Source organism: Cetorhinus maximus, unplaced genomic scaffold (assembly GCF_964194155.1).
Source record: "Cetorhinus maximus unplaced genomic scaffold, sCetMax3.hap1.1 HAP1_SCAFFOLD_215, whole genome shotgun sequence".
In the NCBI taxonomy this organism is placed as follows: domain Eukaryota; kingdom Metazoa; phylum Chordata; class Chondrichthyes; order Lamniformes; family Cetorhinidae; genus Cetorhinus; species Cetorhinus maximus.
The window spans coordinates 492,200-518,637 of NW_027596187.1; the positions used below are offsets into that span (position 1 = coordinate 492,200).

General features: G+C 44.0%; 1 protein-coding gene across 2 annotated transcripts in view; it reads right to left on the reverse strand.

Moving 5' to 3' along the window:
- Positions 1-379: 379 nt before the first annotated feature.
- Positions 380-26,438, reverse strand: part of LOC144673049 (uncharacterized) — a 71,094-nt gene continuing 45,035 nt past the window's right edge. The window contains exons 2-3 of one of the 2 annotated variants that reach the window (XR_013574245.1): positions 25,346-26,001; positions 380-832 (exon numbers count right to left, since the gene is read on the reverse strand). Coding sequence is in view for 1 of the 2 variants with exons in the window: in XM_078535048.1 (XP_078391174.1) it covers positions 25,532-25,966 (435 nt within the window). In the remaining variant the exon portion in view is untranslated. Of the gene's footprint in view, positions 833-20,797; positions 26,002-26,438 lie in introns of those variants that run through there. The other variant, XM_078535048.1, reaches the window with a different exon arrangement.

A 26,438-nucleotide genomic window follows, 5' to 3' on the forward strand; every position in this document is an offset into this window, starting at 1 on the left:
CATAAAGTTAAATGAGAATTTAACAAAGGCAATGCAAATTAGGTGCTTGTAGCACATTCACAAATCAAAAATGGCATCCCAGCCTTTGGGATACTCTGTTGGGAATGTGATCAATATTGAGTTGGAAATTTGTTCTGACCCTTTCATTGAAGTCCCATTGTCAAAGGCATTCGAAGCTCAATTCACTCCATCTAGTTGTCTCTGGTGAACTAACATTGCAGTCTTTTTGAAGATTCAATGTTAGAAAAGGAAACACTTGTAGATCATTGAAGATGTCTAAGTGGAGAGCCTGGCTTATTTCCATGATCTTCCCAAGATTGATGATCAGATGAAAATTGAAAGTTGCAAGACGCCTTACTTTCCACTCATTCAAGTGCCTGGTCTCCAGTTCCTCAGCAGCACCATGTCTTGAAAACTTCCACCAGGAATCTTGGCTGCTGTAGCTGCTCCTTCCACACAGAAAGAAGGAGAAAGGTTACCCTCCGGCGATTTCACCACGAGGGTTATCAATGGGATAGCTTGTCGCTGTTCTGTGTTGAGATTTCAACTCTGTGCTACACTCCAGAGTAAGGAAATTCCTCTAGGAGAATAACCCTATTGCCGAAAAGGACAATCAATGATATAGAGTGCAAACAGGCAAGGTTTACTGAATGACAAAGATTAATACTTAACATTCTACTAGTCGGAGCATGACAGGATCCAATGCCTTTCCAGGGGGTCTCACAACTTCCAGGGTCTTCTCTTGGTTTCTGTGCCTTCTGCAGTTTTCTCTTCTTGGTCCCTGAGACCAATCTGTTAACTCACAAAATCTTGAAGATTCTACCTCATCCAACTTAATTTTAACATACATACAGAAACAGCTTTTGCGGCTTTAACACTCCTAATTTCCCAGTCTATCTATTTCACAGCCACTTGCTGAATGTTTTTTCTGTCTCTCTCTTTCCCTCACTCTCTGTCTACAATTGCGGCTGAGTATTGAGGGCACCTTTCACTTTCGCTTTCTCCTTAAAGCAGCTACCTCTGGTCCTCATACTGAACGCTAGTACTGATCTAACAAAGGTGCCTTGGACTTCTTATGGCAATTCCCAAACTTGTAATCACCTCTGGGTTTCCCAAAAGTAATATGTACATCTCGGTTTCTTGTGGGAAACCCCACACCTGTATGGCAATTGAATTAGTCACTACCGGATTACTTATGGCAACCCCTGAACATATATCTGGATTTCTTACAGCCAATCCCAAACCTTGCCCGTCGACTTGCACAATTAGTAACTCCCAACTCTGTCCCAGCAAGAGCCCCTTTCAGCAAGTCTCCTGAAACTAATGCTACCCCTTGGCAGATGGAAGAACTGCAGTGCTACTCCCTTATTCGCAGGCAGCTTTTACAACATTCAGCCCAAGTCTGTGGACCTGTGTAAATGCAACTGCTAACTTTTCCCAAATATTCTGTGATTTGCAACTGCTGACCAATAGGAAGTGAGTTTATAGGTTCCCTACAATAACTTAACCTCAACTTACACCATATAATGGCAATTCCCGACCACTGGAAGAAGTATTTATGGCTTCCCTACAACAAACTAACTTTCGCTTGTACCTGTATAAAATGCCTTTTGAAAGTCCATGTATGCCAATCAACAGTATTACCCTCATTGACCTTTTCCATTACCTGTTCAAAAAACTCCAGCAAGTTTGTTAAATGCGATTTCCCCTTTAGAAATCCATACTGGCTTTTCCTAATCAACCCACATTTTTCCACATGACTACTAATTCCATCCAGAATAATTGTTCCTAGAATCTTGCCAACCACTGGAGTTAAACTGACTAGTCTGTAATTGTTAGACTTATCCTTACAACCTTTTTTGAACAAGGGCGTAATGTTTGCAATTCTCCAGTCCTCTGGCACCTCCCCTGAGTCTAGGGAAGATGGAAAATTATTGCCAGTGCCCCTACAATTTCTACTCTCGCTTCCTTCAATATCTTTGGATGCATCTCCTCCAGTCCCAGTGCCTTGTCAACTTTAAGTACTGACAGTCTATTCAACACTTCCTCCTTATCGATTTTGAACGCATCTAGTGACAGAGTTTCCTCGTCTGTCACCGTGGCCTGGGTAGCATCTACCTCCTTGGTAAAGCAGATGCAAAGTATTCATTTACCACCTCAGCCATGACTCCTTTGTCCATGTGTAAATCCTTTTTTAGGTATCTAATCGGCTCTACTCCTTTTACCATTTTTTACTATTCATATGCCAATATAAAACTTTGTGATTCCCCTTTATGTTGGCTGCTAATCTTTTCTCATAGCCCCTCTTCATTTTTCTAATATGCTTCTTCACCTCCCCTCTGAACCTTCACCTCCCCTCTGAACCTTCACCTCCCCTCTGAACCTTCACCTCCCCTCTGAACTTTCACCTCCCTTCTGAACCTTCATCTCCCCTCTGAACCTTCACCTCCCCTCTGAACCTTCACCTCCCCTCTGAACCTTCACCTCCCCTCTGAACATTCACCTCCCCTCTGAACCTTCTGTATTCCTCTTTGTTCTCAATTGTATTTTCTACCTGACACCTGTCATAAGTGCACTTTTCCTTCTTTATCTTAATTTCAATCTCATTTTTCATCCAGGGAGTTCTGGATTTGTTTGCCCTACCTTTCCCTTTCAGTGGAATATACCTTGACTGTGCCCAAACCAATTCTTTGTTGAAGGTAGCCCATTGTTCAGCTCCAGGTTTTCCTGCCAATCTTTCATTCCAGTCTATCCGGCCCAGCTCTGTTCCTGCCCCATCAAAGTCAGCTCTCATCCAGTGAATTATTCTTATTCTGGGTTGCCTTTCATCCTTTTCTATCATCATATTAAAACATACAATACAATGATCACTGTCTCCTAAATGTTCCCCACTGGTGCTTGATCTATTTGGCCCACCTGATTTCCAAGAACCAGGTCCAACAGTGTCTCTTTTCTTTTTAGATTGGACATATACTTTACAGAAGTATATGTCCAATCTAAAAAGAAAAGTTTTTCGGAACACAGTCTAAGAGCTTATGCCCCTCTCTGCCCTTTAAATTACCACTGCCCCAGTCTACATTCAGGTAATTAAAGTCACCCATTATAATTACTCTATAATGCCTGCATCTCTTTGCAGATTTGTTCCTCTATGTCCTTCTCACTAGTTGGCGGTCTATAGACTACACTGGGCAATGCGATTGCACCCTTTTCGTTCCTTAGCTCGAGCCAAATTGATTCTGCCCTTGAACCCTCTGGAACATCCTCTTTCTCCATCAATTCAATGCTCCCCTTAACCAATTTAAATCGGAGATGAGGAGGAAATACTTTTCTCAAAGGGTCGCGAATCTGTGGAATTCACCACCTCAGAGTGCAGTGGATGCCGGGACGCTGAATAAATTTAAGGAGGAGACAGATTTTTCATTAGTAATGGATTGAAAGGTGATGGGGAGAGGGCGGGGAATTGGAGTTGAGGCCGAAATGAGATAAGCTCATGATTGTAATGAATGGCCGGGCAGGCTCGAGGGGCTGAATTGCCGACTCCTGCTCCTAGTTCTTATGTTTTTATGTTCTTATACCACCATCCCTCCTCCTTTCCTTCCTTTCCTATCTCTTCTGAACACACCCTGTACCCAGAATATTTAACACCCAGTCCTGTCCTTCCTTGAGCCAGGTCTCTGTTATCGCCACAATATCTTATTTCCACATGGCAATCTGCGCCTGTAACTCCCCAATCTTATTTACTATACTCCATGCATTCACATAAATGCATAATAACCCTCATTTAGATGTTGTTACTTTCTCCCTCACTATGACTTCACCTATTAACTTGCTATTCTTTATATTAGTGCTATTTGTCCCTCCCAGTATTTTGTGCGTCCTGGTGTTCCTCTCTAATATTTTTTCTTGCTTCCCGCACCCCTGCTGAGTTAGTTTAAAACCCTCCCAACAGCACTAGCAAAACGCCCCACATGGAACTCAGTCCCAGCTCTGTTCAGGTGTTATGGCAAAGCTGATGGTAAATACTGAGTTGTTCAAATCCCTAAGGGAAACTTAAAACAACTGCCACACCTTGTTTTGCAGTTTGTATAAATTGCGAGCTGCATGCCTTGACTTCAGCAGTAATAAGACCACCAAGTCTTATAGGTTTTTATAAAACTAAATTAAACATTTATTATTAAGAGAAATGATTTTAAATACAAACATCGATCTTCAAATTACTATTATGATAACTTCTAAATCCCCTAGTTAATCTAACTCACAGTTACACTCTCATTAAGGCAACATTAAGACACAGATTTTAAAAGACCCAGGCAAAGAAACACGAAACCCTGAACAAGTCGAATTCAAAGTGAGTTCTCTTAACTTCAGTCCCTGGAGGCAGCAGTTTGGTATATACAGGCTGCAGGATTTTCACACTTGTTGGATCTTAAGCTGCCTCTCTTACAGTCTTATCTCCTTTATACATATTATCCTCTTCGAAAGCAAATTCCCATTCTTTCACTATGTCTTTTGAACTTTACCTCTCTACTAATAAAAAATTTCTCCTGGTCCCAATTCCACCGGTAATTTTTGGGAAAAATAAATAAACACATTTCTTACTACTTCAGCTAGCTAGGTATACATTATAGCCACTCCTTTTAATTCCGGCCATTATAGTTTATTTAAACTTCCCATGTTTATATAATTAATAATTCAGACCTAACTTCTCTTCTTACATCAAAACACCCAGACAAGCTATCTCTAATTCAATTAAGTCTCTCTCTCACACACACACATACATATAGACACACACATAGACACATCCCACTCTTACTCTATTTTACAATAAATTCCAATGACATTATGGGAATTATTATATATTCCTGACATAGGTGCAAGCCTTCTGGCTTGTACAGGTGCCACCTCCCACAGAGGCAGTCCCAGTGTCCCAGGAACCTAAAGCCCTCCCTCCTGCATCACCTTTCCAGCCACAAATTTGTATGCCTTATCCTCTTATTTCTGCATTCACTGCCACGGGGCACTGGGAGCAATCCGGAGATTAGTCTGAGGTCCTGCTTGCTGATTGTCTACCTAGCTCCCTAAATTCTGACTGTAGGACCACGCCCCCTTCCTACCTAACTCATCGGTACCATTGTGGACCATGACTGCTGGCTAATCACCCTCCCCCAGAAGAATGTTCGCAGCCGCTCTGTGACATCCTTGACCTGGCATCAGGGAGGCAACATACCATTCTAGAGTCACGTCTACAGCCACAGAAACGCCTGTCTGTTCCCTTAACCAATGAATCCCCTATCACTATTGCTCTTCCTTTCTTCTTACCCCCTCCTCTACAGCCCCTCTACAGCACCAGCTCGTGGTGCCACAAACCTGGCTCTGACTGCACTCCTCTGAAGAACCAGCACCATCACAAGCTTCCAAAGTGGAAAACCAATTTGTGAGCGGGGCCCCAGGGACTCCTACACTACCTGCCTACTTCTCGTGGACAGCTTGGTGGTCACCCATGCCTTCTCTGTCTCCAGATCCCTCAGCTGTGGTGTGACCACCTCTCTGAATGTGCTATCTGTGTAGCTCTCAGCCTCACGGATGCACCAGAGTGACTCCAGCCACCGCTCAATATCTGAAACTCAGAGGTCAGGTTCAGAGCTTAGTGGCAGCACTTTCTGCACATGCGATGTTAATCCAGGGTCTGGAAATTGACTTTGTGCTTGTCAGGAAGATATAGTAATTGTCATAATGTTATTGCAATTAATTGTAGAGTAATAATTGGGTCTGTGTTTATGTCTGTGTTTCTGCATGTGTGTGTATGTGTGTGTGTGTGACTTCATTGAATTAAAGGCAGCTGGTCTGAAGTCTTTGATGTGTTAAAAGATAAGCTAGGTTTGAAATGTTAAGTCGGCAAACATAGGTGTAAAGGGAACCTTTGCATTTTAAATAAAACAGACTAGCTTGAATTCAAAAGAAGAGGTGAAAAGCTTCACCAAGCCAGGAGAAGTTTCTGATGAAGAGTCATTCAGACTTGGAAGATTAACTGCATTCCTCTCCGGAGATGCTGTCAGATGTTGAGTTTTTCCAGCTATTTTTGTTTTTGTTTCAGGGTTCCAGCATCCACAGTGTTTTGCTTTTATCTTAATAAACAGTGTGTTTATTTTTCCCAAATATTACTGGTAAAATTGGTACTTGGATGGATTTTATTATTAGAGAGGTAAAAGTCCAAAGACATAGTGAAACGATGGGAATTTGTATTCAAAGGGGAAAATGTGTATAAAGAGGTGAAGGCTGTGTGTAAAGGAAGGCAATCTGAGATCTAAATCAAGTGTGAAAAACCTCCAGCATCTACGCTGTCTACAAACAACTGAAGTTAAGAAAACTCACTTTGAGTTGGATTGCTCAGGGTATCGTGTCTTTTTGCCTGGGTCTTTTAAATCTATGTGTCTCAATGTTGCCTTAACGAAAGTATAACTGGGAGTTAGATTAACTATGGGATTTAGAAGCTATCATAGTAGTAATTTGTAGATCTATGTGTGTACTTAAAATCATTTCTTCTATCAATAAAGGTTTAATTTAGTTTTGTATGAAACCTAAAAGACTCAGTGGTCTTATTACTACTGAATTCAAGGCATGCACCTCAAAATTTACACAAATTGCAAAACAGTTGTGGCAGTTGTTTCAAGTTCCCCTTTAGGATTTGAGCAACTCAAACATTTACCATTGGTTGTGCCATAACATGTTCCAGGCTGATAACGTCTCAGTCATTATGGGTTCAAAGGGGTTGAGGATCTGGTGCTTGGGAGGTCATTGACTCCATAGACTCTCTGACTCTGCTGGCAGGCCTGGTTTATCAAACACACGTTTGAATTTGGGCTGTGCAGTCCCAGGTGGTCTGTTAGTAACTCCTCAAAATATATCAGGTGTGACATTTATGAGACCGTGAAGTTGCTACTTCTTAATTTTAAACACATATCCTCCTGGTCATTTTTATAAAATGTGTTTGGTCCTGTTCCATCACACAACATTTTCTGGTTTTATATCCAGCACTGGAAGTATTTAGCATTTGTGTCACTGTATTATTGTCTCTGTTCTTTAAATCTTGAGTCACCTGAAGCCAGTGTCTCCGTTCCTGTCACAAACTCCACTCTCTAATCACTAGCAACTCTCACCCTGCCGGACCCCTTTCCACTAGCTAATGTCTGACACTGCAGCACAATGTTTTCAACCTCGATGGCTCCTTTGGCCATGAGCTAAGGTCCAATCCCATATCTTCTCCCTCACCAATCCTGCCCCCTGAAGCCTCCTTAATAATGTCCTCTGCCTCAGCTTATCTGCTGCATAAACCCTCATCCATGCCTTTGTTAAATCTGGAATGGTCTATGCCAATGCTATCCTGTCCATTTCCACAGTCACAAACATCCAAAAGCCATAGCTCATCTAACAATCTGCTCCCTGTCTCCTAACCTACACCAAATCACATTCACCCATCATTTCTGTGCTTCCTGAGCTGTGCTTGTTCCCAGTCTAGCAGCATTCCAGTTTTAATATCATCATTCTTGTGTTGAAATCTTCCCTTGGCTTCATTCCCCCAATTTCAACCTATCCATCATCCCTGCAAATCTTTGTCCAATTCAATTTTCAAATTATTGATGGGAAAAATGGTTTCCCATTGTATTCCTACCTGGCTGTGATTTTCACCTGAACCACACCATTAGTGCAGGTACTACAGAAACCTCGATCAATAAAATGCTGCAAGTCACACTGTCAACCAATCTGGCGTGGTCTGCTCAGAACTCCAAGTTGGACAGGTCACTAGCCTGGGGCTACATGGTGTGGAGGATGGTGGCGACATAGTGGAATTGTCACTGGACTAGAGACCTAGGTAATGCTCTGGGGACCTGGGTTCGAGTTCCAGCACAGCAGATGGTGAAAGTTTATTTCCAGATTTTTTAGACTTTGAATTCAATAATCATGACAATAAGGCTAATCCCCTTTATACCTGGTGACTTTTAAATGCCCTCTGAAATGGCCTAGCAAGCCACTCAGTTCTCTGGAGCAATTAGGGATAGGTAATAAATGCTGGCCTAGCCAGGGATGCCTCCATCCCATGAACAAATAAATAAAAAAGGTCTGAATGTCAATGAGCAGTTCCGTTAGCATACACACACATCTTTAAATCTATGCCTGTGTCTATTCACCAAACGCCTGTATTCGTCACTCTCAGCTGAACTTGCATTCAACAGCACAAGAGAACCCCTTCCAGCATTATTTTAAAGAGACTGGCATTGAACTTGCAGATGAGCGACGTTTCAATAGCAAAAGTAGGTCAAAGGTTACTGGAGGCGGTGTGGGTGTTTTTACTGCAGGTTGTGCGGTGATCTGCTGCATACATTCAGGAAGACCAGAGGGGTTAGTGACACATCTCTGGGTATGGGGATTGTAGTCACAGTGCATCAGGGTCTGCAACATGACCAACAAGTGGAGCAGAGCCTGCAGATACTACTGGGAAGTTTTGCAAAGATGGAAGAGGTAGCGGGAGGGGTGGGTTGGGGGCAGCTCTGGAGTGCCTACCCCTGGTTTCCAAAGGTCAATTTCCATACCTACACTTTATAAAGGAACCGAACATTATTGATTCACCACCTCTTTCGGTGTGAACATTAAAAATTATCTTGTTTTTCAAATTCCTCCTTGGCCTTTCCATTCCCTCTCTCCGTAATCTCCTCCAGGTCCTAGAACCTTCTGCGATATCTGCACTCCTCTAATTCTGACCTCTTTAGCAATGGCAATTTGAATCAATCCACCATTGGCTGCTCAGCTTTCAGCTTCTTGGGCCCCAAGTTCACCTCCACGTCTCCAGCTCGCTTTCCTCCATTTTGACATTCCTTATACACAAAGCCCTTTGACCAAGCCTTTGGTTATCTCATTGAGGATTGTGCAATGTGGCTGGATCTCCTATTTTGTTTGATATTGCTCTGGTGAAACAAAATGTCTCGAGATATTAACATGAACGCTGTAGTATTAGTATAAGTTATTGCTGCTGAAATATTCAGCAGCTCTGGAAGTATCAGTGGAGAGAGCAATAAAGCTGATGGCCTGTATTTGAAGCCCCCATGGTGGTGAAAGCTGAGAAGGTTTCCTCTACTGAGAGATGCAATGAGACTGGATCTTCTGTGGAGCCCACGTCTGCTCATATCCAAAAGTTGCGCTCCTCCTGAATGGGCTCCAGAGGATGGTTCCACCAGGAACTGCCAGTCAACAACTTGGGCCAATTGTCCAGAATTTACACCCTGGGCTCCACCCTCAGGTGCAAGCTCCCTCCAGTACTCCCAGCTCCTTTCCCCCTCTCACACTATCCACTCCCCTCCTCACTGGCATCACTCCCACCCACAATTTCTTTCCCCTGCCAGTTCCCCTCCAATCCCTGTCTCCCATCCCACCCTGCAGCACTCCCATCCCTCTAATATGGGCTCCTGTCCCCCACAGCACAACCGGCTTCTCATCCCAGCTTCCTCTCTTCCCTCTGGTTACACTGCTGGCACTCCCAGCTCCTCTCCCAACATCCCAAGCTCCTCATATGCCCACTGCTTCTCTCGCTCGGGCTTCACTCTGCACCACCCCAGCTCTTCTCCTACACCTGACCCCTGTCTCCCAAGGTTTCTCTCCCCCATCACTTCCTACTCTGTGGAGGACACAGGCCAGTGTAGGGGGGGAAGGGGGTCGGTGGGACATGCATGCCAAGTTTGAGCTATAATTAAACGTTCATCAAACAATAATTGATAAAATGTTACCTGTCATGGAACTGAAGGTATATCTACAGAAACATGTCTTCACCTCTTGATTTTTAAGGGACTAGTGAGGCTATGCCCCCCGCCCACCACTACCCCCCACCCGCCCATGCCCCTCCCCCCAACCCTCTCCCGCCCCTCCCCCCACCCACGCCCCTCCCCCCACCCACTCCCGCCTCTCCCCCCACCCACTCCTTGCTGCAGCCAACAGTTGGCAGTGAATTCCTCCGGAACAAGGTTTCAGGTCAGTGGCATTTCATCAGAACTGAGAGTGTTTAGTGATTTTATACCAGACAGGGAAAGGAGGGAGGGGAGAATTATGATAAGCAATGAGTTCAACAATTTCAGGATGGTCCTGATTGTCAATTAATCTCTCATCTTCCACTCTGTCAGATAACTCCCTGTTTAGCTTTTCAGGTACAATCATTTCAATACATAACTGGGTATTAATTGAGATTTTCAAAAATCTTATTGTAACCAACCAAACTGGTAATTTTGTTCGAAGCCTGATTTATAATTTCCATGTTTATTCCCCCCCCACCCCCACCTCCCCCCCCCACCCCAACCCCCACCACCACACAGCTAACTTATTGGCGATTTTTATGCTGTCTCGTGGAAAGTGTGGTCTCTCCAAATGTATCACTCGGAACCTGGTGGCCATGGCAGCAGCGGATCTCCTGGTCTTTATCCTCGACATGATATTGAGGCACATTTCTATTGTTTATAGGAACAGTCTAGCTTCCTGAAGTCCATCCCACAGTGTAATATCCATGATGCTTCTCTTCATGCAGCAGCTGTGGTCTGGTTCACTGTCGCTTTCACCTTTGGTCGATTTGTGGTCACTTCTTTCCAGAAGCTAAAATGTAAATATTGCAGTGAGAAAACGGCAACAGTGGTTCTGGGAACATTACATGGTATTTATATTCACAGGTCTGTACTTGCTGATGAAATACCGCTGGTTTTGCTTTGCACCAAATGATATTGTGCTCTCTCCAGTCTGGGCATCATTTGAGTTCTTCCATCACGTTCTAACCCCGTGTGTCCCATTTGTCCTGATTCTGCTGCTCAACGTTTTCACCGTCAGGCACATTTTAGTGACCAGCAGATCCCGCAGGAGACTCCGGACTCACAGCAGTTGGGGGGAGTCCTAGAGACTCAGAGATGGAGAGTCAAAGGAAACCCATCATTTTACTGTTTGTTATTTGGGCAAATTTCATCCTGCTATGGTCAACGTTCATGGTTTATTTGCCTGGAACTGGATGGATGATTTGGGTCATCATTTTGTGCAGGAATTGGGCTTCATGCTGTAACTCCTGAGTTGCTGCACAAATACTTGTATTTATGCTGTGACACAGACTAGGTTCAGGGAGCAGTAGAAGGATGTGCTGAAATATCCCCTCACTCCAATTGTTCAATTCATTCAATGATGAGAAGAATTGCATCACTGAGAATTTCTGGTATTTTCTCATTTTATTTCACACAACCTGGGCGACCTGTTGTACATTTTGGAAATGATGGGATGAAGGATAAAAATAATATTGAAAAATAATATAAAGAAAAATGAAGCATTAAGCTGAATATTAGCTCTACAGATACATGGACTCAATATCCTAAAGATTTCATTAAACAGTTAATTAACTACCTACTTTCGGGTATTACAATAATTGCATCAACTTAGGTTCTGCTTCACATTGTGGGAGTGAAATGATCAAATAATGGTTTTAGCTATGTGAAAGTGTTTTTGGTAATTAATGACGAATTGGCTATTATTTGCATTACTTCCCTTGACTTGGCCCTAGCTTAATAGAAAACATTTGTAAAATCCCAAACCTAATTAATCGTTCTCTACATCTTCAGCATCATTCTCAAATTCCTCGGGTAAAAACCTACATCTACATCTATTTGCTCAATATTTGTCAAAATTCAGAATACTTCATCATTAATGTCCATAGCAACATCTGTCATATCGCACTCTATCTTTTGTTTTCAGTGCCAATGTCTGCATTTTCAGTGTTTGCTGAAACATCAAATGTGCTCTATCATGTAGCATTTACATTTCTTCGTTCTTCCGATGAACAAAAGCGATTTTACTTGTGGGGAAGGGGAGGAGCTTGGTTGGTCACATTGAAAAACAATGAAGTGCTTTTAAGCCATGATACTGCTTGATTAAATGAAATCCTGATATAAATTTAGAATTAAAGGCTGTAATAATGACCATGTATCTGCCAAATAGAAACAGAAAATGCTGGAAAATCTCAGCAGGTCTGGCAGCAGCTGCGGAAACAGAAACAGAGTTAACGTTTCAAGTCTGTATGATTCTGTCTTTTTAGCTTTAAAAAACTTTTTTTCTTCCTTCATGGGACGTGGGCATCGCTGGCTGGGCCAGCATTTATTGCCTATCCCTAATTGCCCTTGTTCAGAGGGCATTTTTAAGAGTCAACCACATTGCTGTGGGTCTGGAGTCCCATGTAGGCCAGACCAGGCAAGGACAGCAGATTTCCTTCCCTAATGGATATTTTTAACAACAATCGTCAGCTTTTAATTCCAAATTTTTATTGAATTCAAACTTCACCAGTTGCCAATGTGGGATTCGAACCCGGTTCCCCAGAGCATTACTCTGGGTCTCTGGAATGAAAATGAAGCTGTAGTAATGACCATGTATCTGCCAGTGACAATGCCACTGGTGGTGATGATGCTGTTATCATCTCCTCCATCAGAAGGTCAGAATTGAAGATGTTCACTCAGGGTTCAGGGATAGTACTGAACATTGTGTAATGGTCAGATACTGAAGCAGTCCATGTCCTCCTGCAGCCATGATAAGCTGCAGATAACATACCTGACAATGACCTTCTCCATCATTAAAGACTCTAACTATCTCCATTCAATGGCATTACCAGCACTGAATTCCCTGCTACCAACATGCCAGTGCCTACCATTGATCAGAAACTTAACTTGATCAGCCATATAAAAACTTTGGCTACAAAGTCAAGTCACAGGCTGGGAATTCTGTGATGAGTAACTCATATCCTGAGTCCTCAAGACCCGTTCACCATTGTTAAGGCACAAGTCAGGAGTGTGATGGAATACTCTCCACTTGCCTGAATGCCTGCAGCTCCAAAAGTACTCAAGCAGCTCGATACCATCCAGAACAAAGCATCCTGCTTGATTGGAACCCCATCCACCTCCTTCAACATTCACTCTCTTCATCACTGACCCACAGTGGCAGCAGTGTGTACCATCTACAAGATGCACTGCAGCAACTCGTCAATGTTCGTTTGGCAGCACCTTCCAAATACGTAACCTCTACCACCTAGAAGGTTAAGAGTAGCAGATGCATGGGAACACCACAGCGTTCAAGTTCCCCTTCAAGATCCAAACCATCTCAACTTGGAACTTGGATTCCTTCAAAGTCACTGGGTCAAAATCCTGAAACTCTCATGCTAACAGCACCGTGGGAGTACCTATACCTCATGGACAGCTTCTGTTCAATATGACGGCTCACCACGACCTTCTAAAGGGCAATTAGGGATGAGCAATAAGTGCTGGCCGAGCCAGCGGCATACACATCTGGTGAAAGAATGGATAAAAATTCAAAATGCTGGGCGTACTCAGCATGAATGTGTTTGTGCTGGAATCTTCTGTTACATGAGGAATCTGTAATCAGAACCTGGACACAAGTGCAGAGAGGGAGAGAGAGAAGGTGTGTGACACAGGAGCAGAGGGAGAGTGAAAGGGAGAAAGAATGAGAGAGAGAGGGAGGTGGGCTGAGAAAGAGAGGGGAGTGATGAAAGGAAGAGAAAGTGAGGCTGAAATGGAGGGAGTATGTGAAAGGGGAATAGATAGGTACAGAGAGAGAAATAAAGACACAGAGAGAGGGACAAAGTCACAGAGTCAGGGAAGAGATTAGGGAACAGTCACTAGGAGAGAGGAAAAGAGATAGGAAAAAAGAGAAGCGGGGAGTGATACAAGCAATGGGAAAGAGTGACTGAAAAGGAGAAAGACAGAGAGGGGGAAATAGGGGGAGGGAGAGACACTGACAGGGATAGAGGAAAGCTGAGGGAGGGGGAGATGTAGGGGCTGATAAAGAGTGACAGAAAGAGAGAAAAAATTAATGACAAAGTGATGGAGAGAGATAGTGTCAGAGAGTGAGAGCAAGTGGAAAAGACAAATAGACATTGAGAGGGAGAGAGAGAGGTGAGGACACTGACAAAAAGAGGGAGAATAGGGATACACTGAAGAAGAGATGGAGAAGGCGGAAGAAAGAGAGAGAGGGACTAACAGGGAGAGCGCGAGAATGGGGAGAGAGACACTGATAGAGAGAAAGGGAGAATGGGGAGAGATACACTGATAAAGAGAGGTTGGAAGCAAGGAACAGAGAGAGAGATTTAGTGAGAGAGCGAGAGAAGGGGGACACTGAGACAGACAGAAACAGACAGATAAATAAAGATTATAGACAGAGAGCGAGGTTGAAAGAGACAGAAAGAAATGGAGGGAGGGAGAGAGAAAAGTGGAGGAGAGAGAGAGTGAGGATTAGAGGTAGGTGAAGACTGAAAGAGTGTCAAGAGAGATAAAGGAGACAGAAACAGAGAGAGTATTTGAGCATTTTTAAGAGAGAGAGAGAGAGATTCAAACAAGTTATATATAGTATTTTAATATATATTGTTATGATCACTGTAGAGACTGATAGTTTTTCTAATTGAGTTGAATTTCCAATAAATTGAGGGAAATAGCCAATGGAAAAAATTCCACGTTATAAACTTTCAGTGTAACAGGCAAACTAAAATAAACATAGGTCAAGCATTACTTACCAGACAACTAATATACCAAACTACAAAAAAGATATTTCCTTATCAACAAGTTAACATAATGGAGATACGTCTTACAACTTCATTTTTCTGTGCACTCCATGTCTGGCAGATGTGTAACATTACAATTGCAATCCCAAGTTACTCTCATCCATCAAGTGGGCTCTCTGCTCCCGGCCACACCAAGTCACAACTTCCAATGTTCTTTGAAAATTATTTGAATCAACCTAAGCCTTCTAGGTCTTATTTCCATCAGCAAGCTCCACCCCGAAATCTCCAAAAGTTACATTGGTTCTTCTCGAAAAGAAAACCAGGTCTTAGACACATTTTGCCTGCCTTTTAACATAAATCAATCTTTCTCTGCTCTTCACAGCAGTATCTTCTGATTTCCATTTTCTTCCTTGTCTGCATGCTTTTTTTCATTTCAGAGTCTGTGAGTAAAGACTCAACTAACTAAACATCCGAATTGCCCTGCAAAACAATTGAATTCACGTCCTCTTGTTTAAATTCAGGATCACCTTTATCTTTAAGCTTGTTTCCATGATTTAATCCTTCGGTGTTCCTTTCCGGGAGGCACTGCCTCCTTTTGCACAAGCATTTAATTTTTCTGTCAAGTAAGATCCGTTTTAGCTGCTTAAGAACTTTGTTAATGTCATTTTGATGTTGAGCAAAGAATGTCCACACACCATTTTTGTCAGTTTGCGGTTTTTCTGAAATCTATTTTGACTTCTTGTCCTCCCATTGCGTTCTAGCTCTGGATAATTATTTTCCAGTAACAGCAATCACTTTGTTATTTTCATGTTTTAATGTATCTTCACAAACTTGTGTTGTTCCTCGCAGTTCTGCAACATCAGTATTGAATACAGCTGTGCCATGCTCCTTCAAGGCATTCCTTTCCATTGTTTCCTTTACAACTTTCTGCACAGTTGCTAACTGCTTTACCCAACCTTGCTCATGTCTTTCTTTTTTTTTAAATTTCAGATGGCTTTTATTCATCCCCATTTGTCATTAACCCCTCCTTATCAGCCTGATGCTCAAATGCCCCTTTTGAAATAGCAGGCTGACTTTCCAACTCTTTTGACACATCCTTTCTGGGAGCTACATATATCCGTATGCAGTGACCTGTCCTCTGCAGGCAAAAGGAATATGACCAGGCAATGCACCATTTTTGAATAAATAAAAGCATTGTTGTGGTGGTGGGGGGTGGGGGGGGGGGGGGGCAATAGCTCCCAGGTGCATTCACCATGGCAAAGTCTCAGCCAATCAGAGCTGACTTGCCCTTTTTCTTACACAGTATAAATTGCTGTTCCCTTTGAAATGTGGTATTCTTGTGTCTATCCATATGAGTGCAAGATGAAAAGCTTCAACCGAATGTCTCTTATTTTCAACGATACTCACGTTCTATACTGCCAAGTGACTACTGGTACTGGGTTATTCATTTCATAGACTATATTGCATTGTTCCCATGTAATCTTTTCATTTTATTAAGGCTGTTTTCCTTGTGTCCGTGATCCAAAAATGTTTAAGACCTTTTAAGTGTTTGCATGTTCCACATTGCTTGTCACCACAATTTGGGGTAGCTCGAGTTCTCAATCAGCTCCTGAGCAATAAATCTTTGAAACGGACGCTCTGGATACTGAACCACACAGCTGAGGATCCCAAGAATTATTACCAGCAGTTGGGCTGCAACCAACTGTCCATGCTGAGAAAGATCATTGCTGGCAGTCGCACTCTCTACTCGGATCACAGCATTGAACTGGATCAAAGCCTCTTCATGATTTTTATACTTTAATATATTTTTCATGCAGTTATTTTATATTTATTTTATATATTAAATCCTCCCCCACTGCTCTATATGTTATATATAATATAAAATATACACAAGGGTTGGTTTCTATCTAAAGTTTAGTTTTTTTGTTTAATTTAGCAATTAATTAAATATTGCTCCTTAAGTTAAGAGAAGTTGAATTTTATTGCAGCCTTAAAACAGGGGTATACAAGCTCTTTGAGAGCAGCTGCAGCTAGTTAATTAAGTAGCTAGCCTAAACTACTTTTCAGAAGCTTAAATGCCTTTCAGGGAGCATAAAAAGGGGCCTTCCTCAGTGCTGCCTTGTCTGCATTGAGTGTTGATTCGGGTGCACAGAGTGTAAAGTGAGAGTTTGGTGAGTGAGGGAGTTAGGGGAAGGAGGTGCTCCTTTCTTTTTCGATCATTTTCAGCCTCCAGTAGCTGGCTCTTACTTCAGCACTGGATTGATTTCAATTGAAGAATTTACCTGACATGCATCATACACCCTCTTTTTTTTGCTACATTATATCCTCTATCTCCCTCAAGATCCAAGGAGCCCTGGCTTTTGGCTCCCCTACCTTTCACAGTTATGGAAATGTACCTAACCTGCACATGAAGAATCTCCTCAAAGATTGCCCATTGCAGTTTTTTTTCCTGTCAGGCTTTGGCTCCATATTACCTTGGCGAGAAACTCTCTCATCCCATTGAAGTTAGCCCTCTTCCAATTTAGAAGTTCTACTTTAGATTGCTCCTGCTCTTCTCTATTAATACCTCATGATCCGATCATCACTCTTAACCCTAGTGTTCCCACACACAGACTCTTACTCCACTTGACCCACATCAATTCCCAGCACCAGATCCAGCAATGCCTCCTTCCTAGTCGAACTGAGAACATACTAATGAACAAAATTCTTCCGAACGCCTTTTAGAAATTCTTCTCTCTCCTTACTCTCTACTCTAACATAATTCCAATCAATATTTGGGTAATTAAAATCCCCCAATATCACTACTCTTTAGTTCTTGCACATCTCTGTGATTTCCCCGCAGATTTGTTCGTCTCCATCCCTCTCTCTCTCACTCACTGTTTGGAGGGTTGTAGAAAACCTCCAGTAGAGTGATCATACCCTTTTTGTTTCTCAACTCTAATCAGCTGGATTCGATTCCCCTCAAGGACATCCCCTCTTTCCAGCACTATAATGTCTTCCTTAATCAGTACTGCCACTCAACTTCCCTTTTTCCTTTTTGTATCTTTTCTGAATACATTATAACCATGAATATTAAGTGCTCATTTTTAAGCCACGTTTCCATTATCACCTTAACATCATCGTCCCACACAGCTATCTGTGTTTGTAGCTCACCGATCCATGCTTTGTACATTTACTTACTTGCATTATAATGTAATCCTGCCATTGCACTCCTCTTAGTCCACTCCTAACTAATATGGTACTACTTCCTTCTTTAGTACTGTCCAACACTCTCACTTTATGTGCCTTATTCCTATTGTCTACCTCTATATGCTGATACCCATTCCCCTGCCAATTTAGTTTAAACCCTCCCCAACCACACTAATCAGCCTCTCCATGAGGACATTGTCTCAGTCCTGTTGAGGCGCAAAGTGCCCTTTTTGAAAAGGCGTCTCTGTCCTAGAACTGGTCCCAATGTCCCAAGAATCCTTCCTGCACCAGATGACAAGCCGTGCATTGATTCTGCCGACCCTCCTACTTTGACTCTCGCTAGTGCGCGGCACTGGGTCTAGTCTGGAGATTAGGACCTTTGAGGTCCTGCTTTTTAACATCTGTCCTAGCTCCTGAAAATCTGGCTGTAGGATATCAGTACCTGTCCTCTCTGTGCCATTGAGACTGACGTGTCCCACAACGTCTGACATACTCTCTTCCCCATACAGAACATTCTGCACCCTCTCCATGGTGGCACCAAGGGAACAACACACTATACGGGTCTCTCAATGATGGTTACAGGAACACTTGTCTGTCCCCCTAAGCATGGAACCTCCTATCACGACTGCGTTTCTATTCCTTGCTAGTTCCCTCCCATGCAGTCCATTCTGCAGTGACTCCAGCTGTCTCTGAAGCTTGGAATTGCTGAGCTCGAGCTGAAGACACTTGGTGTGAATGTGGCCTCCAAGGTGCATAACTGGCCTGAAGTTTCTACGCGGCAGAAGAATTGCAAGCAACAGGTCTCAGCTCGTTAAAAACAGGGTAAGATGGTGGGTTAACATTTCTCCTTCTTCCTCACCCCTCAGTCGTCTGCAACAAGATGTGTACTGTGGAGGGGGCGTTGGTAAAGCTTGTGGACTGAACAGAGGCGTTGCGCAAAGCGGTCACCCGATCTGCATTCAGTCTCCCCAATGTAGAGGAAACCACATTGTCAGCAGCAAAAACAGTGGACTAGGTTGAAAGAAGTACTTTACTAGGATGTTGCCAGGTCTTAAGGAGTTGAGTTACAGGGAAAGATTAAACAGGTTAGGACTTTATTCCTTGGAGCGTAGAAGGATGAGGGGAGATTTGATAGAAGTTTACAAAATTGTGAGGCTATACGTAAGAGTAAATGCGAGTAGGCTCTTTCCACTTAGATTAGGAGAGATAAACACGAGTGGACATGGCTTTAGGGTGAAAGGGGAAAGGTTTAGGGGGAACATTAGGGGGAACTTCTTCACTCAGAGAGTGGTCAGAGTGTGGAACGAGCTACCATCTGACGTGGTAAATGCGGGCTCACGCTTAAAAGTTTTAAGAATAAATTGGATAGATACATGGATGGGAGAGGTCTGGAGGGTTATGGACTAGGTGCAGGTCAATGGGACTAGAAGGGCCGAATGGCCTGTTTTCTGTGCTGTCGTGTTCTATGGTTCTAAGTACACGTAAATCGCTGCTTCACTGGGAAGGAGTGTTTGGGGCTTTGGATGTTGAGGAGAGAGAGGTAAAAAGGCAAGTGTTACATCTACGTTGTGGGAAGGGAACTAGGTTTTCAGGCTGCCTGAGACAGCGTGTCACAGAGGGAACGACCCATTCAGAATGCCGAAAGGGGAGGGCGGCAGAGGAAGGTGTGTTTGGTGGTGGCATCACGCTGGAGCTGGTGGAAACGGAGGATGGTGATGGGTTGGAAGATGAGGGCAAGGAGAACTCTACTGTGGTTCTGGGAGTGAGAGGAAGGGGTGAGAGCGGAAGTGCGGGGGGATGTGGTGCACACAGACAAGGGACCTGTCAACCATGGTGGAGGAATTCTCGGTTGAGGTAAAAAGATGACATCTCTGAAACGCTGTGGTGGATGGTCGCATCATTAGAACAGGTGAGACGGAGATGGAGGAACTGGGAGAATGGAGTGCAGTCCTTTACAGGGTGCAGTGTGTGATGACGGGGATCGAGGTAGCTGTGGGGGTCGGTGGGCTTATCAGAAATATTAGTTGATGCCACCTACCCGCTGCCCTCTGAAGTGACTCCTTGCATTTTTGGAAAACATAGTTCTAGGTCCATGCTTCCCCCCCGCCCATCCAAACTCTGATTTATCAGCCCTTGCCCCCTCCAACCAGTTTCACTCCCCCACTCAGATGTATCCTCCGTTGTTGCTGCTGTCTTCATGTTTTTAATTTTCCTTATTGCATTCCTTAATAATCCCTTTATTGTTGTTTGGAGCTCCAACTCCACAGGATTTTCATGTTTTCTGCATTGGTAAGAGGCACTTTTTAAGCTTGAAACTGTCCTGTATCTTGTTTGCAGACCATGCTTACTCAACGCCACAAATGGAGCCTTTTGATCTGGAGGTTTGTGCGCCGGCTTGTATAACACCAATACCGCCCACCATTTCCAAACTTCAGTCCAGTCAGCTTGTGTCACATTCTTTCAAAGTCAGCATGGCTTAAATTTGGAAGGGAGAGTGAGATTATAAAAACGTCAAATTCAATCACGGTTATGGCTGTTGTACCCAAGTTGTTTCCTTACAGAGACCCATTCTGGCTTCTTCCCCATCACTGAATCGAAGGTGACCTGCTCCCCTGTTGACTCAAGAACCAATAGCTTCAGGAAACTGCCCCAAATATATGCTCGACTTTTGCTGCATTTGTGACTTGAGCTGCTTTGGTTCTCCCAGTCAATGCAAAAATGAAAGCCTCCCATTATGATGACCACACTGTTTGTGTTACTTCTCTGATCTCTGTGCTTGTGCCTCCTGGTACAATTTCACTGTCAGATGGTCTGTGGACAACTGCTACCAGATCTTGCATTTATTGCTAGCTAATTCCACCCAGCCTGTCCCCACTGCCTGCTCATCCCTACTGACACCCTCTCATTCAACCGCTGTCGTTGTGTCCGTCAGCAACATTGCTCCCCTGATCCTTTACAGAAAGGCAAGGCTTTCCTTTTTCTAAGAGTTGGAGCTGTGCTGGAATGTGAACAAGTGAAAACAAAACTCAAGCCACTCGATTTAAATACAAACATGCTGGTAATTTATTCAGCTATTTGACAGCTTATGATATTTCACAACATTTCAGCGACATCATTCAGAAATATTCCAGCTGCAACCTGGCCAGTGCTTTGTGGAGATGTGGAGCAACGCAGAGTCTACTGTGTGAATAGCTGAGGACAACACGGATCGATATTGTTCATTTGTTCTTTAATTATTGGACAGCTGGTGCCCACAATAAGGTCTAATGGAGTGTCAGTCTGCAGCTCTCAAATACAAGGGCTCCTCAGATACAGCAAGTAAAAGCTCAAATGGTTTTCTGGGCACACAAGAAATACACAATAGCAGAGGATGTGAAAAGATCCTTAAAGACAAGTCTCCACTACTAAAGTATTTGGAGACACAGAACCTAAACTCAACTAGGGTGAAAACAAGGACACAAAATCCCAACCGCATAGCAATAGGGACAGGGGCAGGCCACTCAGCCCCTTCAGCCTGCTCTGCCTTTCAATGAGATCATGGCTGATGTGTATCTTAACCCATCCACCTGCCTGAACTCCATATTCCTTATATCCTTGTCCAGCAAAAACTTATGAATCTCAGATTTAAACGGATTAATTGAGCTTATTGTGGGAGAGAGTTCCACATTTCTACTATCCTTTCAATGTAGAAAGATTTTCAGAATTCGCTCCTGAATGGCATCGCTAACTAGCAGAAAACTTCTCGGTCAATGCTGAGAATTTCTTCCAAAATCTTAAGTACTGAAATCAAACTGCCCCTTAAAGGAGGCACGCATTCTCTGGAATATCGGAAGTTATGTAAAGCCGGTCACAGTATGACCTTTGGAACTCTCAGCACACAACAGCCCAGAGAGGAGATAATAAGACCAAGGAGTGAGGACATTAATACTCATGGGGTACCTTCCTCAACTCCTTATTTGTTTCGCTCACTGCTTCCTAAAGGGCCGTCCGTCACCTTTGGGTTATCCCAGCACCTCCTGAGTGTTCACCCCACCCAGGTTTTCTGATCAGGCACAGTGTGTATGCTGCCTGCTAAATCGAACCCAAACCAATGCTCAAGGAGCTGCCCAAGGGACATTTCCTGGGACGAGCAACCGCTATTACCAATATCCTGCAGAAGTTACTTATGAGACAAGGCGATCAAGCTGGAGGTGGGCAGATAGGTGGCAGATGAAGTTCAATGCAGAGAGGTGTGAGGTGATGCATTTTGGTAGGAAGAACATGGACAGACAATATAAAATAAGGGGGTGCAGGAACAGAAGGACCTGGGGGTATATGCGCATAGATCACTGTAGATGGCAGGACAGGTGGAGAAGCAGTTAATAAATCATACCGTATCCTGGGCTTTATTATTAGGGGTATAGAGTACAAGAGCAGGGAGGTATTAATTAATTAATTAATACACAGGCTCAGAGTAAAGGGAAGACCTTTTAGAACAGAGATGAGGAGAAACTTCTTTAGCCAGAGAGTGGTGAATCTATGGAATTCGTTGCCACAGAAGGCTGTGGAGGCCAGGTCGTTCAGTGTATTTAAGACCGAGATAGATAGGTTCTTGATTGGTAAGGGGATCAAAGGTTACGGGCAGAAGGCGGGAGAATGAGGTTGAGAAATTTATCAGCCATGATTGAATGGCGGAGCAGACTCGATGGGCCGAATGGCCTAATTTCTGCTCCTATGTCTTATGGTATGCTGAGCTTATATAAGACTTCAACTGGAGTAGTATGTACAGTCTGGGCACCACACTATAGGAAGGGTGTGAACACATTGGAGGGGGTGCAGCACAGGTTTACAAGAATGGTTCCAGGGAGGAGAAACTTCAGTTATGAAGATAGATTGGAGAAATTGGAACTGTTCTCCTTGGAAAGGAGAAGGCCAAGAGGAGATTTGATAGAGGTATTCAAAATCACAAGGGGGCCGGATAGAGTAGATAGGGAGAAACTGTTCCTGCTCGTAAAAAGATTGAGAAAAAGAGGGTATAGGTTTAAAGTGATTTGCAAAAGAAGCAAATGTGGTGGGAGAAAAAACTTCTTCACACAACAAATGGTTCGGGTCTGGAACGCACTGCCTGGAAGTGTGGTGGATTCAATCGAGAGATTCAAGAGGGCATTAGATGATTGTTTGAATAGAAACAATGTGCAAGGGTATGGGGAAAAGGCAGGGCAATGGCACTAGGTGATAATGCTCTTTTGGAGGGCTGGTGCAGACACGATGGGCCAAATGGCCACCTTCAGCACCATAAGAATTGTGATTTGTCATGAAAAAGGCAGTAAAGAGTTTTCAAATTATCTGCAAACAATCTGTATTTATATAATGTTGGTGCCTCATAGGAATCAAACACTGACAGCAAGCCACATAAGGAGATATTAGGCCAGGTGACCAAAAGCTTGGTCAAAGAGGTGCGTTTCAAGGAGAGTCTTAATGAGGAACAGAGAGGGTGAGAACTAAGATAATTGCAATGAAGTATTTATGAGAAGCTACTTTGCCTAGAGTGCCGAGAAAGTGGAACTCGCCACCGCCTGATGTAGCTGAAGCAATGATTATAGATGCATTTTAACAGAAAACTGGATAAACATGAAGAAGGGAGAAATAAAAGGATATGTTGATAGAGTGAGTTTAAGTAGGTGGGAGAAGACTCATGTGGAGCCTAAATATTCGCACAGACCAGTTGGGCTTGATGGCATGTTTCTGTGGTGCACATCCTTGATTACATATTACCCAACAGCGCTTGTTCAGAGTGCCCAGCGATCAAAGAGACGCCCTCATTCTCCTGAACCGGTGACTGCCAAAGAGATCACATCCAACACTCTGCTGTGAGTGGGCAGAAGCTGGGATGGTACCAGCAAAGGAAAAGAGGCTGAGACAGTACTGCCGCTGTGGATAGAGGCCATGATGTGGCCTCCTGCATCCCGGTGAGATTGTCTCGGAGAAGCGCTCAGTGACACACTAGCTTTGTTAAATCGGGAAGAGTGGGTGAAATAAAGGAAGGGAAGATGGGTTTTGTGATTCTACAGTAAGTGGATTATCGTATGATGTAGCCCACCAGCACTGTGCACTCTTGTGAAAATAACCACTAGGATGGTGAGTTCATACGGAGTGAGCTCCGTGTGGGACACAGTGATTAACATTGCAGTCCAGCAGTATGTGGCACAATCCATCTCATTATACAAGTAGCTTCTATACAGCAAAACACTGATGATTCTACTGAGTCGAAGAGACACTTGGCCACAATTGACTGTAGGGGTAAATCTAATGGTTTCTCCCATTACAGCTTGCCATTGCAGGTTTAGACTTTCTAATTTCCAATGCATGGCAAGTTGCTAAAAGTGAAAGCTGATATCAGTAACTCAAGAGATGAGTGAACATGGTAAGCAACAGAATGTTGCCCTAACCAGACTGAAGGATGGAGGAATTAACAGTGCAGGAACCAAGGTGGAGTGTGAATTCGGGTCAGTGAATTCAACGGCAAATCAGTTTCAAGAAAGAGAAATAAAAGGCTCGATTGTTAAGGTGGGAAAGTGACGCTCAGATATTTTCTGGATCCTGGCCTCACATCGCATCAGCGTCACACGTGATGTTATCTTCAAATGTAAATGCCCTAAATAGGCCAGCAGGGAGCTCGGTGCCAGGCATTGGCAAAAGGTGGGAGCTGCCTGTAAACTGCAAGTGGCAAAGGCAAATGGCAGCCATGATGGGTCCTGCCGCTACCTTGCCAAATAGAGCAGACAGCACCTCTAAGGGCAAGCAGCCTGACCATGCACAAAAGCAGACAACAGCTAAATGAGAGGTAATGCACGTGATTAGCGTAAAATCACCCAGGTCCCAAATTTTTTAACCATATAAAAAAAAATCTTAATTTCTACCTGCATTGAACCCAACAGCAGTGCACAAACGGGCAACAGACAGATCAAGTGGAGCGATTTACAAATTGAAAGCAGCCTCTGGCCCTCCCCAGCCCATTAACAACTTCAAGGAGCTTAACAGGCGATTAATTGGAGACGAGCGGGTCCTCAATTCCCTCCCTTCCACCCACCCTCACTTTGAAAGTTCCAGGGTGTCCTGGAGGTGCCGGGACCCTGACATACCATTCGGGAACTCTATTTTCATAGCGCACCCAGTCCTGTTCCGACCCCCATGGGCAATTGAAATCCCCACCAGAGGGAAAGAAAGACTGGATTCAAAAAAGAAACATGAAAAACGTTACAACTTTAAATTCAGCATGATTTTAAAATCTCCAAGAACAATTAAAAACTGACTGAATGAGATTCCACGCTCATAATAGTTCATTTTCAGTGTCAGAAGTTGTCTGACAGAAAATAACCACATTGTTGATCAAGTACTTCGACCAAAATGGACAACATTTAACTTTGTGATAGGTTTAATTCATTGTCCCACTCGCATATACAGCAAAGCTTCACACCGTTCCAACACATCTCACCGAGGAGGACCAGGTTATTGAGATGCTGTTTTCACAAAGCTAACACCCGAGCACCCATCTCAGGCAGGCAACTCCGTCATTTCTGTGTTTAATGCTGCACATCTGCTCCTCACCTGAAGTGGGTGTAGCATTCATGCATAAATAACAGCAAGGACCCTGAGCCTCCCCCGCTATCCTGACAGCAAATTAAGGGCTCAGCCTCTGGCCTCGTCTTGCTCATTCAGCATCTTTGCCGCGGTGGGAATACTGTGTCTGTTGTCCAGATGCTTAGTGTTGACATACAATCAATTGAACAGCTCCTACCCACTGTGAGTGCGCTGATGTCTTATCAGGTGGCCGGATGTGTAGAATCTTTTCTTGCACACTGCACACTCAAAAGGTTTCTCGCCCGTGTGAATTCGCTGGTGCACCCGGAGGTCATTACAGGTGGAGAATCGTTTTTGGCACACGGTGCACTCGAAGGGCTTCTCCCCGGTGTGAAATCGCCGGTGCCTGGTCAAGTTACTGGACTTACTGAAGCACTTCTTGCACACGGCACACTCGAAGGGTTTCTCCCCAGTGTGAACCCGCAGGTGCCTTTTCAAAAGGCATGCCCAGCGGAAGCCCTTCCCGCACACAAAGCACTGGAAGCAGTCCTCCTCCTGAACGCTCCGAGCCTGTCGCTCTGCCCCCGGGCCATCGGAGGATTCCGGCTGCTCGCCCAGCAACACTTCCGTTTCCGTCACCAATTCCATCGCCTCCCAGAGGGTCGGAACTCAGTCTCCCAGAGCTGAACAACACACAGAACAGAACAATGAGTAAGACACTGGGCAACTGAGCTCAGCTTCTAACAACCCAGGTGCCACAGCGGAGTTTGACTGGGTTTATCTGCTGGGGTTTAGTGTGGCTCACAATCCATTAGTGATAGATATCCCCACCCCTATCTCTCTCTCCCCCATATTACTCTATCTCTCAGCATCAGGCCATTGGAACCGCAAGCCCAAGTATGCACAGTTTATGCTGAGCTAGGGAGGGTTCTGCGCTGTGGGGCTCCTTGAGAATGGAGATTCACACCAGCCAGACCAAGCCCTGCACACAACGGGAACAGTTTCCCCACAGGACACTTCTGCCCCGGACAATCTGGACATCCAACTTGTGGCTTTCAAACCTAGGAGAGCATTTCACTTTGTTTTTACTTTTTGGACGTTTCCAATGTGTATTGTGTAC